The sequence below is a fragment of the Hipposideros armiger genome, unplaced genomic scaffold (genome assembly GCF_001890085.2).
Source record: "Hipposideros armiger isolate ML-2016 unplaced genomic scaffold, ASM189008v1 scaffold_795, whole genome shotgun sequence".
Taxonomy (NCBI): domain Eukaryota; kingdom Metazoa; phylum Chordata; class Mammalia; order Chiroptera; family Hipposideridae; genus Hipposideros; species Hipposideros armiger.
Window position 1 is genome coordinate 532,016 of NW_017732145.1, and position 20,634 is coordinate 552,649.

Consider the following 20,634-nt stretch of genomic DNA (forward strand, 5'->3'; position numbering starts at 1 on the left):
ACTAAATATGTTCTGGATCGAAATCTGTCTTATCTGAACACTCTTGATACCCTTTATAAATGCTACTGATAGTCTACACTAGTGTGTACAAATAATTTTAAGGTATTTGTTCTGGGCGCTTCCCACCGACGATGCCAGGAAAGATACTAATTAATGCCAATCATGAGAACTGGTGGTGTGATTTGGGCACCTGTGTGCAAAGAACTAGACTGAGAACAATTCATTCCACATAAGCCTGAGAAGCAGCTGTCAGATGGCAGCAATGATAATTTACCATTGACTCGGGCCACATTTGATGCTGACCCAGACATGAAAGACTGGCTTTCATATCTCTGATTAGCTGAGCCATCCAGTGCCTTCTGTACTATTTTTATTGCAAACAGAAAACATGTCTAAATGTTTTATTCAAGATCACAGTGTTGTGATGTTTTTGTTTGAGAAGAAGGATACATTAGATCTGTGCAAGTTAGATCCTTCACAGCCTTGGGTATGCTTTGCAAAAGTAGTAGGCACAGAGCTGATTTGAAGTAGTCAGACAATATGTACCTTGGCAGCCATTGCTGTATTCTATTCCTAGTGGAGAACCATTTAGGTCCTCTGTGGCTTTGAGTATCACAGCTGCGGTTTGTGTTGCCAGCCCAAAACTGAAGACTGGATTTTATGACATTTTTTAGGTTAGACCCTATTAACTTCATTTCACTTCAAAACTTTCTTTACACTTCATCTACTGCACCTGACACTTTTAAGTCAGATTATTTCTCACGCTATTTGCTGCTGGTGTTTGCTATGGATTATGTCGATGAGTGAGTGAGGACAGCTTTCAAGAGTGCCTAACTGAATCCTAAGACCTAATGTGAGCATAGGAGGAAGTTGACTCATTCATTCATTCATTTATTTAATTAATGTGTTTAATATATTGAGCAAAGCTTCTAGGTGCTGGGACTATAAGACTAAACAATATAGACACAGTCTCTTTCTTCATGGCGAGGTAAGAAGCTTTCCTGTTATGCAGTAGCTTGTGCTAATAATCTTAGGCTTATTTAGTTTCATTTCAATTAAGAAACTGATTTTTAAGACATTTTAACCAGATAGGCATATTTTTCAAATCTTAAAGGAGACATGGTAAACTGAGTCTCCTATGGATTCAATTACATGAATAATATGATGCAAAGTTTAAATTAAAACTTGGGCACTGCTGGATCCAAAGAGCATCCATTATGTGATATCATAAAGGTGTAATTAAAACATAAAAATTTAATTTACTCTAACAAACTTTTATTTTGCTGTATAGTCTAAGGCTGTGAGTAAGGCAGGGTTCAGAAGGACTACTGGGGCAGAAAGACATATGAGCTAATGATTATAATTCAGTGTGATGCCGTGATGTATGTGTAAGAAAAGAGATAGTGCAGAGAAGGGGGTTCATTAACTCCGTTTAAGTATTTAAAGGAACCAGGACAAAATCTCAGTGGTGCATAAACATGAGATAATGTAAGGGAGGGTGAGGGATAGCCAGTGTAAAAACATGAAGTTATGGAATCCATGACATAAACATAAAGTTGCAAATATTTATCAGAAATTTAGGAAAGAATTAGGCAAGGGCTGGTCATTGATGCACTCACGTCCTTTGGGCTTTAGTCAGTGGTTAATAGCCACCCTTGAGTGGAGACAGGGAGAGAAATGAAGGAAGAAAATGGGAAGATACAAACTGCCTAAAAACATAAACAGCATTAAGCACATGCCTGTCTCTGGGCCTTTGCATTTGCTTTTCCTCTTATCTTTTTTCATAACACAATGGAAATAAAGTGTCTCTGAAGATATTCACTTGACCAAGCTATTTTTAGACAGAGTTTGAGAAACTAAAGAAAAGTAAACTATCTGAAGTGGCAAGATATCACTTTTTAAAAAATATTTTTTTAGAAAAGTCCTAACTTTTTTAGGTTAGTTCAGATTGATTGCCATACTTTACTGAACTTGTTGGCATGATTCTTAATGGGAAATTGACCATTACAATAATTACACCTTCTACCTTTCTATTTCAGCCTTTCTCTGGTGTGTTCTTGATTATTTCATGATCTTTTGATAACTTCATTGAATCACAAATTTAGCAATGGGATGACAAGGACTAACCTTTTAGTAAACAAAGAAGAGTATAATGGATTCTTGCTATCCCTTTCCCCTCCTAACCTTACATTCTTTCCCACTATGAGATGCTTTTCTACCCTTGAACTGTAAGATAAGCAAATATGAAAATTGCTGCATATTTCTCTGGCTATCAAAGTAATTTAAGCCTTGCATCTTAATAGTTTGTTCTGCTACTAAAGGCCTGGCTGAGAGGTGTTTTTTGTTTTGTTTTGTTTTTTGGGGGAAGGGGATTTTTAAAATTTTTGTTGGTATTAGTCTATTTCCTTTTAAAATAAAGATAATCTAGCTTTCAATCATGTCATAGTAGACTGCTGAAGTTTAGAGATATTTTCTTAAGCTAAAATGTTCTTTTGACAACTTTATTTGGCTGCTATAGAAATGTGTGTTTAATAGATAAGAAAAAATTATTAAGCTTGGCTTGTTAATAAAAAAGGAAATTTTCAAGTGTTCATAATCTCCTGTCTCTGATCACACCTTACTAAATAAACTCCATGTTTACCACATGCAAAAGTATTTTATTTTTACTTCAATTAAAAAACTAAGTTAATACACACTTTCTCCAATGTGTTGAGTTGTGTGTTCTGAAGACGAGATAAAGGCAAGCCCATTAAGTCTGCCAAAGTGTATAGTACACTCATTAGTTTTTGCATGTTCATCCATCTGAGTGTGGAATACTCAACTTACGGTTTTGAAATCCACCTGTTGCAAAGCTATTTTAAAGTTGACTCTCCAAGTTTAAACACATTTGTCTGATGAAGCTATGTGGAGAAATAGTAATGAAGATTCTGATTTGTACTCTGTTCTTTTGACCATCCAGATTAAAGAACACCTTGCTAAAGGGCAGCGGATGCTTGCAGGTGATGGAATGTCCCAGGTGACCAAGACGCTGTTGGATTTAACTCAGAGGAAAAATTTCTATGCAGGCGATCTGCTGATGTCCGTGGAAATCCTCAGAAATGTGACAGACACATTTAAAAGGGCAAGTTACATCCCTGCATCCGATGGTGTCCAGGTAAGGGAGACAATCCCATGAAGGAAAGGACTAGTGAAGACGCAGTCGATTTTTGGCTCCAGGAAGCCAGTACAGCCATCTTGGAGGCAGTCTCACCTGGAGGGAGAGAGCGCTCACTCCTTTAGGAGAGACATCCACATTGTGCTTAGTGTGAGCTCTGGAAATGACCTCAGTTCCCTTAGTTAGTCTATACCACAGTGTCCTAAACCATAAAATGCTCATAATACGCCTCTAGGAAACACTGAATGAGAATGTGTGTGAAGTGTTTTGAGCCCTCAGCTAAAAGGCGCTATAGCAAATTCAAGGTTGGATCATGGATATTTCATTCCCACATTTAATATCACCATCTTGCCATAGGAGACTATTAAAAGTACATTAAGCATAATGAAAGTACATTAACTATAACAGGCAAAGAAGACATTCTTTAAGTTTTGTTTGGGTTTTTTCTATTAGAAGCAGGAAGACCATCTTTAATTTTGTGGAACTATTACCTAAAAATATCAGGCAAATAGAGAAGTGCTCTAGCTAAGGAAATCAGAAATTCAGTAACTCCCCATAGCATATTTTTCTTGTCATGGGGTATTTCTAGAGTAGCATCATTTACTTCCATAATAAAGTTTAAGTACTTACCCAATTTCAGCATTGCCTTTGCCATTAAAACAAAGCTTGTTGAATGGCAAACAAAGCATATTTAATGCAGCTCTAGTTTCCTTTTCAGATTAACTCTTTTTGTGCTGTAGGCTAAAATGTACTCCTGCCAAGAATGCTGAGTTGATTTCTGCATTTCCAGCATAATGTTCTTCCTGTATCTCTGCATAAAGTTCATTAAAGTAAAGGTTTGGCAAAACTCCCAGATCAGGTAGTTTTCTTTCAGCCTCCTCTTCATTTGGGAGTTTTATTTGCATTTCACTTGGAGAATGCACAGGGGTTTTTGTTTTGTTTTATTTATTTGTTTGTTTTAACCATCTATTGAGGGAAAGAGGAAAAGAAGGCTTTTTGGAATCATGGCACCATTCATAATTTGATGCTCTGATTTGAATAGAGGCACATATATTACTTAAATGTATGCATATACTGCTGAAGGTAGCTGCTATGAGAATTATTGGAGCTGCATTCTATATTATATCACCAGTGTCCAGGAATACATTTTGAATTGTAAAAACATATTGGGAGGTGGGAAGAAAAGATTACCATCATTTGAGCATTCCAAAAATACTTTTTTCCTTACAAAGAAAGAAACAGCTTTCCAATTTTCAAAACTTAATAAAGTAAGTCAAGTACAACCTTTCCCTGTAGTTCTGAAATGCCTCTATCCATTAGCATTTACATTAAAAAAATAACATTTGAAGTCCTTGACACAAAACGAAAGTTGTAATTTCAAAACTCCTCAGACACGTGTTCACAACTGAAACACCATGCAGCATGGTGCACTAAATAACCTCTAGGGCCTCTTGTAACTCTCAAGAACGTAGGACTTTAAGATTTTTAGTTTCCGAAATTCCAGCAATTAAGATTACCAGGTTACATTGGGAATGTATTTTGATTGAGCTACTCATTACAGTGCATTGACTCATTGAACAATTAGTTTTACCAAAGACTTAGTCATGGGTATTAGATGGTATGACTTAAATAGAGCAAATTGGTTGGTGGTTTTGTTGTCATTTTGGCATAACCAGAAATAGGTTCCTCCATTTCCATCCTACTCTCTCATTAGTCCTCCCCCCAAATGGTAAACACACTGGTGTCCTCGTCATTCTCTCACAACGGGGGCTGCATTTTTCTTTGTCATTGTCAGTTTACTGGTGTCTTCTTAGGCACCTGAATGCCTTCCTCTTCTAGAATTCCTTCTTCCTCCACCTCTGCCTGTCAAAATCCTAGCCCCGCTCTAGCAAGTCTTTCTGAATGCCAGACCAGCAAGCCCCAAACTCCATCTGAAAATGATCTTTCTCTTCTCTGAAATCCCAGAGGTGTAACTCTTTTATTCCACTTTCTACAAACAATTTTATGTAACCATTTTATTCATATTAATTGTCTTTGCTTGAACTTCAGTTTATAGCCTCACTCAATATCTCCTGTACCTCACTTAAACTTCAATTCTCTATTTCCAAGGGTTCTGGGCATTTTTTATTGGCTAGCATCTCAGGCTCAATATGTCATAAACTGAACTCATCTTGAATTCCAACTTTTCTTGCATTTTCGACATCTCTTTGTAGAATTAGCAGTCTTGAAGCTGGAATTGTAATGCCATCTTGGCAGTATAAGGGAGGTAAGGAAGTCAGGACTGTGTGGTGATTAAGATTGTTTGATCCTGAGCTTCAGGCCGTGGCTTTGACACTTGTTAGCCATGTAATGCTAGACAAGTTATTCAACTTCTCTGGAACTCAATTTTCACTTCCATTATATGGGATAATAGTACCTACCCTATAGTGCCAATGTGAGGGTTAAATGATCCATGTAAAAATTATATAGCATGTGGCATATAGTAAAAGCTCAAAAAAACGTAGCTACTCTTATTATCTGAGAAGGTTTATAATGCTCTGATGGATCAAAAGCCCGAAGCATCTCTGGGTCACAGGCATCTGCTGCCAACACAGATTTGGATTTTGGTATCTCTCCTGCCAGGAAAGGAAGTTCAAATGTTTCTCATGTCACCGTTTAAGAAAGTATGAGCAGTGCTCCTTTTCACTTGCTACAGAGGAGAAGTGTGAGGAAAATATCAAGGAAAATGGGAGTCAGAAAAGAAGCATTAGTCCTTAAGGTCGACACTGGAGAGCCATATTAAAGTTGGATAGCAAATGGATGAGGAGAATGGCTTAAATCCATAAGCGATATTTCTGGCTCAGTGGGAACCAGGTCATGAACAGAACTATAACACCCAGTTGACAATCACTCCAAGTCATCAGCGGTTGCTGTTTTCAATGATTAACAGCCTGAGAGGATCCCCTGTTGTTTCTCTGTGGTAGAGAGAACCTTGTACAAGTAACAGCTCTTACTAGTCAGTGTTTAAACCTTGCCCTTATTATAAAGGTGAAAATAAGAAATCCAATGCCAAATAACTTCCTTAAATGGGTGAGATATTAAGCAACACATCTTGCTTCACAAATCAACATGAGTATATCCTACCATGAACAAAACTTAGCAGATGGCTGCTGGCTGTGAGGAACTCACAATCTCCATGGGAGAGTGTAGAGTACGCACAGCAATCAGAGGGGAAGAGGAAGGGAGGCAAAGATGTCTTAAGAATATGGATAGTGCAGCTCAAAACTAGTAAATGCCATGTAATGTAAATAAATGATTTGGGTTGAATGTTTCTTAATATACAGTAAAACATCTGATGGGCAGTTTTGTCTTTTCAGAATCCCCCATTATTTCTTTCAGAGTCAAGAAAATACTGAGATTTGCATCAGAACAGTGTACATGTAGTTTGGTTTTCTAATGTGATTCCATTTATTATCAAAGATTTTTTTTTTCTTTTAAAAAAAGTGTTGTGAATATGTTAGTTTGCTAGGGCTGCCATAACAAATACCACAGAGTAGGTGGCGTAAACAACAGACATTTATTTTCTTAGTTCTGAGACTAAAAGTCCAAGAGGGTTTCTCCTGAAGCCTCTCTCCTTAGCTTGCATGTGGCTGCCCCCTCCCTGTGTCCTCACATGGCCTTTTTCTCTGTGCGCACACCCCTGGTATCTGTGTGTGTCCTAATCTCGTTTTAGAAGGACACCTGTCAGATTGGATTAGGGTTCACCCTAACAACCTCATTTTAACTTAATGACCTCTTCAAAGGCTCTATCTCCAAATAGACACATTCAGAGGTACTGGGGATTAGGGCTTCAACATAACGGGCTTGGGGGCAGCCACAATTTAACTCATTATAGGGAATCTTGAAAGACTCTGAGAATTTTCCTTTAGCAAAAGAGAAGGACCTGCGATAGCTGCTGCTGATAGTGTAGCCTGGGGTAAACTTGTGATGCGCCCATGATTCTTGTACATGCTGGTTATTCGATGCATCAGCCAGGCCTGTCCAAACGTGGGTGATGAGTTGCTACCTCATTCCTTACTTAAGACGCACCCCCTTTGTGGATTTGAGGATGATTTTGCCACACTGAGTTATGTTTGTATAACTTTGGCTGTTCCAACAGGCTACCTCTGGGGAATAATCATTTAGTGTATTTAATCATATTAGTATCACTCATTTTTTGCCTTCCATTTTGAAATGAGAACTCTAGAGCAGCACCAAGCTTATGCACCAAAGCTCTGAAGATCCGCTGCTGCTGCTTTCCTCACAGCAGATCCACTTCGCTACCTCTTGCTGGAGCCCTCCATCCTCAACTAAATCTGGGGATACTGGAAAATATTGTGTAACAAATTGCCCATCCAAGCAATTCAGACACTCCACAGGTCAAACCGTCTTGCATCATGACAGAGCAACGAGATTAGTGTGAAAGATACCTGGAGCAATGTTGTGATGTCGTTCTCAAAATGAGTCAGAGTTTCTGTGAGATTTGTGACTAAAAGAAGAGGAAAAAAAAGATGCCCTTTAAGACTGTCTTTGTTTTTCCCCCCTAAACACCTAAATGTTAGGGACTATTTACTTCCATAATTTGCTCTCACATTTCTTTAGATCTGGCAGCTTGCAGTGGTCGAGCTCAGATAGTCCAGCCCCACTGGCAGGAGCCTTCTGACCATAACTTTCCAGGTCAGGTCATCCAGCCTGCTGTGATTCTCACTACTGACCTCCTTCCCTCAACACCCCAATCCTTTTGTCCACCAATTTACCTACTGCTTTTCCAGTGGCTCAGTCTCTTGTCTCTGAGTCACACTCTCCATATATCTTGGTCCCTGAAACTGCCAGAGGGCACCCTGTATTATAATCTCCTGCCTTCCTGAATCCTTGATAGTTTCTAATTGCCAATGGCCTGTTGATGTGCTCCTTGGATAGTTATTCTGGATAAAAGCTCTAAACCATAGTATAATGACTCTTTGTCCAGATCAACTGTGAGGTATTTTGTCTAGTCAGCTGTTAAAGCACTCTTTAGGGATTGGTTAGCTTAAAACAATACATTAAAGCAAGCCCAAGGTTATTTATATAATGTTATTTTTGCTTAGTTTTATTTCTGTGTGCTTTCTTGAATAGGAGACTAAGAAGTAGTATCACAGCTAGATCATAGGGAATTGGACATCTGTTAACCATGCCTCAATCTATAATCTGGGCATGTTTATGGTTTTGTATATCACACATGCAAATGTCATTGTCCAAGTGCATAGAGGCTGAAATATACATCGGACCTACTCTACTATATCTTTAACTATCTTTGGATTTTAACCTAGTTAAATGTTTAGTCATCATGCTAAATTACCAGAGGTAGGAACCAAAGACTCATCTTTGATTCTGTACTTCCCCTCTTGTGCAATCTGTCACCATGCATCTGTGGCCTCCAGAAACAAAGCAGACAACTTTCTGATCTCCCTGTTTTTACTCTTACTCTTCTGCACTTGTTTTCCACTCAGTAACCTCAGTTAGATTTTTGTTTTAATGAAACTCATGTCACGTAAGCATGATGGGATCAAGGCCCTGATTTGTCTAACCCTGACCTGCTTTTTTATCCTGCGTTACTACTTCCCCTCCTCTATCCCATCCAGCCTCCTATTCAAGACCTATATTGGCTTCCTTTGTGTTTCTTAAACTTGTCTAGACTGTCCCCTCTACCTAGAGAATTTGTACTTTCTCTTCCCAGTTTTGGAACTCTTTTCCTCAGGTCTTCCTACAGCTGCCTCCTTCTCATCATTCTGTTCTCAGCTCAAATGTATCTGCCTTAGAAAGGTCTTTCCTGCTGGCTATTTCACCTAAAGCCATCACACACACACACACACACACACACACACCTTCCTACCTAGTCACTCTCTATTCCCGCACATTATTTTATTTTTTGTATCACCTTCTGAGATTATCACATTTTTTAACACTTATGTATGTGTTCATTGCCTTTCTTTATCCACTAGAGTGTAAGCTTCATGAGGAAAGGAGTCCTCATTATGTTTTGCTCACTGTGACAGGTATATGGTAGGTATTCAGTAAAGCTTTTCAAATAAGTAAATACGTATCTGCTTCTCAACTGTTTTCCATGTCTTTCCTCCTCTTTCCAAATCCACATCCATTGCTCTCTTTTAGGCCTTCATAATTGTTACTTTGGGCTATTGATAAACTTTCCTAATTATGTTCCTTTCTCCAGTCTTCTTTTTTTTTTTAAGATTTTTATTGGGGAATTGGGGTGATGGGAACAGCGCTGGGGAATTGGGGGAAGGGGAACAGACAAGTTGCTGTCCTTTTGTTCTTCAGTCTAGTTGTGGAGGACGTTGCTTCACTGGCCCAAGTTGGCACCATCATTGCGCTCTTCCCGGGTGAGGCAGATCAGTCGCCGGCTTCTGGACGGCTGCTCACTGCGGCTGCTGGCCGCTCAAGCTGGCTGCTGGCTACACACGGTAGCCCATGGCAACCCACTGCAACAGGGACTGCAGCCTATGCTGTTGCCAGCGACTCACGGCAGCCCAGCTCCAGGTTGAGCTGTTGTTCAGCATCTTAGCTGTAGAGGGCAGTGTCACTGGCCCTCACATGTGGGATCCAAACCGGGGCCCTCTGGCGTCCCAAGCCAGCTCTTAACCATCGTGCCACTCGGCCGGCTCAGTCTTCTTTTTTTTCCCAAAGCCTTCTCTATGTCGGTACCAGGGTTGTAGCTGCATTCTTTTAACCCTCCGTATGCCATTCTTTTGCTGAACAGAGCAACACTTCTACTACCAAATGCATTCCACCAGGGGTGGGGTGGAACAGTGATGCATAGGGAGAGCTCACTGTGTTTGGCAAAGATGAGCCATATTTACGGAAGAGGAGGCCCTTCTCTTGACTGTTGCTGGGTCTAAACCTGAAGACCAGGATTGAACATTCACAGCTGCTCCCTCTCCGTGATTTAGCCCCTAGAACTTCACAAAAGTATGTATCTGTGCTCAGGATGGCCCGGAGGCTTCAGAATGCCATTTTAAATAGGAAGCAAAAATAAGTGTCATAATTCCTTTCCTGGACATCGTGAGAACCCTGCTGGCGTTGGGTATGTGGCAAAAGTGTGTTGGAAGGAGGCAGCAAATTAGGGGGAGACTAGTTATTGATTTCTTTTTTTAATTCTCTCAATGCCTAACCCATTGTCTTATACACAGTTAGATACACAGTCAATCATTTTGAAATATTTGAATGTTTACATTTTCCTATGCTTTACGCTTTACACTGGGGGCACAAAAGTGAACAAAATACAGATAATCCCAACTAGATTATAGGATGGTGTAGGAAAAAAGCCCTAAACGGATCAACACACCAATCATCATAAAAATTGTGACATACTTCAAAAGAACACAGCGCAACTCCAAGTCGGCACGTTTGCCACCCTGTAAGTGGGTGCTATAGAGCTGGCTGGCTGCCTGCATTACCATCCTCTCTTTTATTTTAGGGTGAAGGAGAAATTATTCATCCTTGGGTAAATGCGCGGTACTTCTGCTGAGTAGCTTATGCGTGATGTAGAGGTAGAGTGGGGTCAGAGACTGTCATGCTAATTCTTTCTGTATCTGGGACATCCAACTGTCAGAACAGAGAACAGGGCCCCTGATGGTAGATATAACCTCCCTTTTCACATCATGTTTTCATGATCAATCGCTTATAGGAACTTCCTGTTTCCTTTTTCCATGGCTTTTTTTGCCAAGTATGAATGACAAAGATATTGTGAAATGAAAAAAAAAAATCCTCACTGATTAAGATCAGGAGAAAAGGGAATATGCAGACCCTGTATACTTGAGGCAGGGGGTAGTAATCTGATAAGGCCTTTTTAAAGAAACTGCAAAAAAAATCTCACATGAAAGACAAGAAAGGGTTAGTTGAGTAAAGAATGAGAAGTAGAGCGGTCAAAAGAAGGCAACAGCATCATGTAGGTCCAGAAGCTGGGAAGAAAAGAGTTCGGGATGCTTGAAGAAGCCTGATGCACATGGAGTATAGAGAGCATGGCGCACGCTAGTTAATTAGAACTGGAGAGATCGGAAGGGACTAGATCAGGCACGCCTCGCAGCCATCGACTTCTCTCCAGATTGTGGAATCAATGACCTCCCCCGTGCTGGGCTTCCTACCTTCTCCTAAATGGCTTGTGCCTGATTCCTTGTTTGGCCTTTAAGCCTTTCTGATGGTTCTCCTATATTTCTAGTCAGGACCACCACGATTCCTTGAAACCTGCAGTGCTGCGTTATTATTAAATCTACTCCTTAGGGCTCCTCTGTGTCTCTCAGTGCCCACCCATTTTGCTGCTGGGTTAAGAGGAGGAGGACGCATTTTGGGGGCTCAGCTATCTTAATCGCTACTCTAACCTACAACTTTCTTTCTACAGGGAATTCAGAAGAAGCTAAACACAATGATGTGCTTCAGTATATTTATAGAAAATTGTATATACTCTGAGAAATTTGTCAGGTGGCAGCAATGAGACAATGGACAAAGAATTATTTACTGCTTTCCATAAAATAGAGTGTCCTTTTAGTCTTCTATGGCCAAATCTAGGACTTGTGCTTTGAATGTGACAGAAACATTCACACTTCTCTTTATAAAATACATTTACTGCACTGATTTTATTAGTATTTCTTGCAAAGAAAAAGCAAAAAGTCATGCTTTCTGACCTTTGTGCCCCATAGCTGTTTGGCACAGTGCCTCTCACAAGGTAGGCGTCTAATAATAGTGGCCCTGAATCTGCCCCCACCCCCTGCCCCCAGCAGAGTACATTCTTAGGCAGGAGGGTTTTCTGCTGAACAAATTATAGGCCCTGAAGCCAGCGGTGAATTAGCTCTGGGCTATTCAAATTGCCCAGGGAGGAAAAGACAATAAAAGAGGATAGGAGAGGGTGCCTCTGATTGTGAACGTCTATAGCAGCAGCATCGGTGCATATCTGCCATAATGTGTCTCTAAATACAAATCATGCAGCCAGTCATAAAAAAAAAAAGATAACACAGAGGGTATAAAAACATAAAGCAGTCATATATTAAATATTTAGTATGTGTCAGATACTGTGCTAAGAATTGGCTCCAAGCTTCACAGCAGCTATCGTCATCTCTTACAGGCTAGAGAAGTAAGGCGGCGGTAGGTGCCGTGAGCCCAGAACCACACAGTTCATGTATGTTGGGGACATTTTAAAACAGACCTGCCTAGCTTAAGCTCTAAACTCAGACTCTGCCAAGGACATTCGATTTTTCAACTTAGTCTAGGCCATAGAGATCAGGCCCAATAAAAACCAAACCAAACCAAACCCCCACTGTCAGATGTAACTCAGGGGCTGACATAAGTGACCTGATCCATAAACATATCAAAGTAGAGATATTACCACAATTATCAGCACTCTCATAGAACTTGCTAGCAAGTAATGAATCTGCCATGGAAGCTGCTTCATACTTTTCTCAAAAATTCAATCAAGTGGCTTGAAGTGTTATGAGTCTTCAGTTTAAAATACCATTCAATTGTGTTCTGCTCTGTTCTATCATTCTGATCACTGTGCAAATGTCAAAATGAACACCCCACACACACACACACACACACACTCACACTTGTATTTCTAGTGTTTATGAGACACTTTAGAGGAGGGTCAGCTCAAAGGGAAGATGCTTGAGTCTTGTTAGAGAACCTGAGATGTACTGACTTTGTAACTTTTTACAGTCATGTGTCACTTAAGGATGGGGATATGTTCTGAGAAATACCTTATTAGGCAATTTCACTGTTGTGCAAATGCTTAGGAACTATGATAAATAAAGCAACATGAGATTAAATCAAACACAACACAAAATGATGCCATCAAGAGACATGGTACACATGAGGTATATGAGGCTGCTGCCAGCATAACATGGCATACTGCTTTATAGCAAACTTATTTTTTTTTGTAAATAAAAAGAGTACACTCTAAAATAATGATTAGAAGTATAGTATAGTAGATGCATAATCCAGTAACATAGTTATTCATTATCATTATCAAGTATCATGTGCTGTCCATAATTGCATGTGCTATACTTTTATGCAACAGGCAGCACAGTGGGTCTGTTTATACCACAAACACATGACTAATGAAATGTATTGTGCTATGATGTTAGGACAGCTATGATATCACTAGGTGATAGGAATTTTTCAGCCCCATATAATCTTATGGACCAGCATTGAACACGAGGTCCTTTGTTGACTGAAATGTCGTTATATGGTGCATGACTGTATTTCCTGTAAGTTAAAACCTTATTATATACCTGCTATGGACAAGGTTTTGTATGTGCTGAGGATACACTGATGAACAAGAAGGACTATTTCCCCATAATTGCCCACCCCTCTCCCCACTGCCTGAGTGTCTAGGCTTAGCTCACCGTACCCCGCATGGCCTCACAACAGATCATTCCCAAATCTGATCAACAGGGAGATAGAAGGAGAACTTGATTCTGTACTGACTCCTCACACTGATTTAGTAAAGTCTGATTTATTGGCCTTGAAGAATTGTATAAAAACATATCTTATACTCTGGTTACTTGAATCTACATTTTAGCAATATGCGTTTTTATGTATGCCTTTAGATGATTTTTTTTTTAAGCTGAGCCATCCTGCCACCTGTTGGCAGCTCAGCAGCAGCTCAGCTCGGGCCTGGAATCGAGCCGGCGACCCTGTTGCTCAGAGCTCTCACTCTTGAGCGAGCTCTCAATCAACTGAGTCACTCGGCCGGCCCTTGATGATTTTATAAAAAATGAACTCTGAATTTATCATTTTGATCATGGAATTGTGTGCTCCCTGGTCTTCATGGACAGTGCAGAGTCACTGACCCACTGTCAGTAAACCATGCTTTGTGAAATGTTTTCCCGGAAATGGAGATGCATTTGCACAATTGCTTTCCATTCTCTTGGTGTCTCTTGTTAACAGCAGCATGCATTTTGTATGAAAGCTGGCAGGGGTTAGGACGCAGTTCACGGCCGTGAATCTCAGCACAGCTAACTGGCATGTACAGGGATGAAATCTGCAACTTTTGCTTCATTAGCACCATGCCCCCTACTGAGTTAACCAGCCATAGGCAATTGGAGAACTCGGAAGGTTAATTCTTTCTGCCCATAGGTAAAGTTACAGCTCAATGGAAAAAAGTGTTATCCCTCCAGCCAGGAAATTTTAAGTGGAAAAAAATGGCTGATAGTACAAAAAGGTTAAACAAATTGAAAACGGTTCTTAAGCAGGCTAGCAATTTTTTCAAGGGTTGCATAAAATATCCTGTAACTTTCATAGAGGTTATGACTCAAAAAATGTCTCAACCATGTGATTGCCAGGAACAATTAAAATAAACAGCGCAAATAGGGCAATTAAATATAGATACTAACAGCTTCAAACCACAAGAGAAGAGAAATGAAGCAGCTTTGTTTTCCTTCTAAAAACACCCAGGTGAATTTATTTGGAATTAGAATAAAGGGCTGTTTTGAAAAGCTAGATAGGGAAGAAGACTGATGCGGCCAAAAACTTATGATTATTTCCACCCTTAAGGGAGCCCTGTTCTGAGCGAATGTGTCAGCGCTCCTGCTCAATTACGTGCAAATCAGCTAGAAGAGATGGCTCTGAGGACACAACCAAAAGGCCCACTGTCTCTGTAGTTTAAGACAAATGTCATGCATTCACTTTCCACTTCGTAGGTATCCTGTGACCCCAAGTCACTGCTCTTTTCCAAGAGCCACTCTGGTTTTCCTTTCCTGGCTCCTGTGTCTTGAAGACACAATGCAGCATGAGAGGACAGGGAGGCCTCTCTCTGGTCAACAACCTTTGTGTGAAATTAGCACTAATACAGCTGAACTAAATGGAGCCCCACTCTCTGACACTGTGGACGTGGGGAGTGAAAAACAAATGCCAAAATGTGCCTGTCTGCACGGAAAGATAAAACCAAAAACTTATTTTGGGTACTACTTACAAGACTAAGACAAAGCCAGTAGATCTTAACCAGTGAGTTAGGCTGTGGGACTTCAATAGGAACATGCTACTGTGTCTATTCTCCATTTTGACTTTCTGGCCAAAGGCAGGGTGTAAAGAATACTCATTTGAGCACTTACCATGTGCTGTATGCCAGGTACTTGGAAAATTTTATGTAATCTTTGAAATAGGTAGTTGTAAAAGTTAAGGAAAACTAATCAACTGAGGGAGTCTTTCACTTGCCTCAGCTTTGCCCACAACCCGTGTCTTCACTGTAATCCTCACTGAAACAGCAATTTAAGTAGCAAGCATGGTCCATAATTAAGTGGATAACTTGTAATAAGATCATCATGGGGACTTTCATTACAGAAGGAATTAAGATGTATTTGTAAGGAATAATTATACAATGGCATGATGGGATAGGATGTAGAGACTATAATAGAACAAAAATTTTGAGTGAGAATAAGTGTTTTACCTGTTCTGATGTCTTCTGAGGTATATCTGTGAAGTTATATAGAAACCCTAGAATTATGGTGCTGAGAAAAGGGCCTCAGAAATCTAGAATAATATGTGAGGGTCACAAAGCGATATTGCAAAGCATTTGCGCTCTCATGACAAACTCAGTCCAAACAAATGCTGTTGAAAAGTATATTCTCTCATGTAACATTAAACCTTTATCTAATTTAATTTTCAGAACTTCTTTCAAATAGTTAGCAACCTTCTAGATGAAGAAAACAAGGAAAAATGGGAAGATGCACAACAGGTAAGGTTCGAGTTATTTCAGATCTTAAAATGAAATTGGTTAAATAAAGTTTTAAAAGTATGTGAAGAAATTAATGGCTTACTATTCCAAGAACATAAAAGGGGACCTTTGAAAGTCATTCTAGATTATATCATATGAATTTCAGAGAAAACAAGTTTTCTCTTTTATCATAATAATCAATAGAAATAATGATATTTATAAATATGATCAAACTGAGCAGTTTTAAGTAATTTATAACTTTAAGTAACACCTAAGGCATAAGGCATAAAAACTATATGCCTTATTAACCAGTTTCTTTCCTGTCTACAGATTGTGGGAAGAACAGCAAATCTAAAAGCACATCTTGCAAACCAAACTGTGGGATACTAACTAGTAAAATCATTTGCATTTACTACAACACTACATATCATCTGGATCATATATACAGATATGCATTTTTATTCAAAGCCGAGAGATGTAAAAATGAGTTCTTGTTAAAAAAAAATGCATTCTGCTTTTCTCTCTTTCTGCAATGCATGATCAATGTAGCAAGTGGTCTTATTGCTGTAGTTACTGTTTTAAAATGCCTTGCTCTGCCACTTGTGCTACACTGACATATGGTTGGTAACATTTTTTTCTAGATTTTTATAGAAAAAATGCATTAGCAATAAGAAAGGGGAAATAAGCATGTTTTTTTACAATCCTGTAAAAATATAAAATAACTGAATGTTAAACTTCTTTAAGTTCTCTAATTGACCCATGTTAAAAATGCCAAGGGACTTTTTCTGGACTTATGTGGGATATAAAACTGAAAGCAACAAAGAAATAAGACAAACAAATAAAGAAACAAAAACTCATAGACACAGACAAGAGTTTAGTTGTTACCAGTGGGTAAGGGGGAAGGGAAGTGGTAGAAGAGGGTAAATGGGGTCAAATGTATGGTGATGGAAGGAGAACTGACTCTGGGTGGTGAACACACAATATATAGACAATGTAATGTAGAATTGTACACTTTAAACCTATTTAACTTTACTAACCATTGTCACCCCAATTAATTTTAATTACAAAAAGAAAATAGGTAGGAAAAACAAACAAAAAGTATTCCAAGAGAACTATGCATTCTGTTTTTTTGTATTAGATTCAGGTGTACAAAGCAATATACTAGTTAGACATTTACACCCCTCACAAAGTGATAAACCCCTCTCCCCCAAGTTACTATCTCTCTGACATCTTATATAGCTGTTACAATACCATTGACTATCTTCCTTATGCTATACTCTACCTATGCATTCTTGAAAATATGAGTATTGACTGAAGCTCAGGTGAACCATCTATCCTTTTCTCCCTTCATAATCATATTCCGGGACCCCAGGAGTAAAGCATGCCCTTTATTCCTATTATGATTGGAGCTCGAAAAATAGTCCAGTGTGGGTCCACCTCATTATCATACAAATCCTGTGCTCCTGGCCATAGCAACAATAAAAAAAAAATCACCCTTACTTTAAGACACTGAATCTTTTTCTACTGGTTTGAGTTATATATTTGTCCTTGGCTGTTTTCTAGATGAGTCTCATCCACTATCTGTAAGAAAATGGTGTTTTTCCTTAGAATACAGCTGCATAGGCTAAGCACATCTATCTAGATGCCAAAGACTATTACTTATAGATATATTTAGAACAAATGTATAATACTCTATTTAAAACAAGACTGCAATTCATCAGATCCAAGTTATTCACTGTGAGGACCCAACTTGAACAAATAATGAATGGTGACAGAACTTCTCGTCAATGGAAAACCCTGAATCCATACTACATCTATTAATATTTATTTGAGATTTGTGAGTTAGCTGTAATAGTCATTTCAGAACTTGTTTGCTGCACATCAGCCCCAGTTATGAAGGATCAAACTATGTTTAAATAAAGCATCCTACTAAAAACATAGCATACTAAAGGGAAAAAAAAGATTACACTCAATATAACATTATTTTATAGACCATTGTGGTAGGAATTGACAAGTCCATTTCTGTCAAGACAAACCATTTCTTTTTTTTTAAAGATTTTATTGGGGGATTGGGAAAGGGGGACAGCATTGGGGAATTGGGGAAGGGGAAAAGACAAGTTGCTGTCCTTTTGTTCTTCAGTCTAGTTATGGAAGACATTGCTTCACAGGTCCACGTTGGTATTATCATTGCGCTCTTCCCAGTTGAGGCAGTCGCTCGCTGGCCATTGGACAGCCACTCACGGTGGCTCACAGCAGCTCACAAAAGCTCACGCTGGCTGCCAGACACTCACGGTAGCTTTACAGCAGCCCACTGCAGCCCCACTGCAGCCTACGCCATTGGTAGTGACTCAGAGCAGCCCAGCTCCAGGTCGAGCTGTTGTTCACCATCTTAGCTGTAGAGGGCGCAGCATAACTGGCCCTCATGTGGGATCCGAACCGGGGACCTGATGCTCAGAGTTGGCATCCTAAGCTAACTCTTAACCAACGTGCCACTCGGCCGGCCCAAGACAAGCCATTTCAATTTCAGTCATGCTATTATGTTCTGTAGTTCCTTGTTTCTACTGAAAATTCTTGTATCTCTGCAGCAGCAGTGGGCAAACTTCCGCCAGTGAGCCAAATCCAGCCCAATACCTGCTTTGTAATTAAACTTTGGGAATATAGCCACACCCATCATTTACATAATATCTATGTTTGTTTTGGTGCCACAACGATGGAGTTGAGTTGTTCAGAGTTGAGGCTCCCTGACCCACAAAACCCAAAATGTTTGCTGTCTGGCTTTTTATAGAAAAAGGTTACCAACTTCTGCCCTACAGCATTTGACTACTGTTGGGAAAATATAATCAAAACCAAAATCTTCTGCCAACCTACAAAACCTCTGCACAAAAGAAGAAGAGGAAGAAAACAGTTTTATTACTGAATAAGCATTCAACCAGAATGTCACAGGCAACCTGCTAAGAGAATACAGTGACAGAACGAAATCTCACCTTTTCATATAGCCAAGAGGACTTGATAGCACCATTTGTCACACACAGTTCAACCTAAATTCATTTGATAATTGAGGTGACCAGTTGTTAGTGAATTGGCTTTATCCAAAGGGTGGAAAATAGCTTCATATCTTACTGACTGCAGGTAGTTTTGTAACTTATAGCAAGAGGCTGGCCGAAGTTAGCTTCTACCCTCCCACAGAGACTGATGGAGGGCTGTCTTTCTTGAGTACATTTCAAAGAGAGACAGCCTGAGTCTGTAAGCTGGTAAGAGGTTATTTCACATTTTAAAAGCTTATATACATTTCAAAGAGACAGAGAAATAACTTAACAATGAATAGTTTTCTGATGTAAATGCTCTAAGAAAAGGGAGGAAGTAATACGTTTGGGGAAGGGCGTCTCATTTTCAAAAAGGAAAAGTGAGCCTCTGATTTTTAATTTGTATTATATTTGCCCTTACACTACACACACTCCTTCATATACACATACACCTACACAAACACAGAAGGGAAAATGCACGAGTGGCAGGAAGTTTGGAGCTGATGGAAATTTTATGCACATTTTTTGGAATGGGGATGATGAACTTTCAAAACTCATATTTAATGATTGGAAATGTATATAAGCAACAGATTCTCTCCCAAAATCTTTCTGAAATATATATGTGTGTGTATATATATATATATATATATATATATACACACACACACACACACACTCACACACACACACACAACTATCTATGCCATGTATTTCTAAGTGTGATATTCATTGTTGATGTCTTCACGTCTATGTGAGTAAATGTATATCCTCTAAAATATATAAATATTAGGTGAGCATAGCCAGTAGCTCCTATAACATACACACTATGTCTGCTGCCCTCACCAATCAACAAGTCTTCCTCCTCCTCTGGCCCCCTCAGTCTCTTACCGTACGGTTTCCTGCTAATCAGCATTGCTTCCCCCTGTTCACTAGCCTTTGTAAACACAAAGCCACTAAAACTCTTTAATCCACTTAATTTTTTCATGGCTGGAAGTGGCAGTGTAGCTAAATGGGTAAAAGACATGAGCGTAACATCAAAAGACTTTTTGTTCTGATATGATTATGTAATGCAGGCTGACTTTATAAGCGTTTTGGGTTACACATGTTAACATTCATGTCACCTTTTAAATGGCCTTTATGTTCTACACACTGTGTGCTATTTTCAGAATCAGGCCATCTTTAAGAAGACACTCATCTGTAGTGTATGATGTGGCATGGTTTGGGGTTTGTTGTGTATATGTACATGTGAGGCACCTACCCCAAAGCTATTATAATGATTTGAAAATTATTATTAAAGTTATTCACGCAGTCACTATTAGAAGAAATAAATATCTCTTCTAAGATATCTAATTATTATGCAGTAGACTTAATAGTTTGTCAATATGTTCATGATGGCAGTAATGATTGTTTTTCCTTCCAGTGTCCGTCAAGTAGGTGCTAAGAAAAAAATCTAAAATGTCCCCAAATTTCAGTGTTTGTTCAGCTGTATATGTAAGGCAAGGAGCCCATCAAAAGTAAAGACACTCTATTTCTAAGTAGACAATCTGTTAGGTATTTTGAGTTTCCAACCATTTATAGGGGATTAATTACTGTATCATATCACCCCCAAAATTCTTGCTGTGTGTGACACCTGTTGTCATTCTCAACTATTAGTTCAAAAAATACAACTATTGCCAGTCATAGAAAGTTCTCTAAATAAATCAGAACTCATTTGTGAACTCATCATGGAGCTTTTT

General features: G+C 39.2%; 1 protein-coding gene across 3 annotated transcripts in view; it reads left to right on the forward strand.

The window, feature by feature from the left end:
* The window catches only part of LOC109374140 (adhesion G protein-coupled receptor B3), a 409,286-nt gene that overhangs the window by 334,826 nt on the left and 53,826 nt on the right, over window positions 1-20,634 (forward strand). For all 3 annotated transcript variants that reach the window (XM_019628473.1, XM_019628474.1, XM_019628475.1), the window contains 2 exons: window positions 2,960-3,154; window positions 15,828-15,896. In XM_019628473.1, coding sequence (XP_019484018.1) covers window positions 2,960-3,154; window positions 15,828-15,896 — 264 coding nt within the window. The remainder of the gene's footprint in view (window positions 1-2,959; window positions 3,155-15,827; window positions 15,897-20,634) is intronic.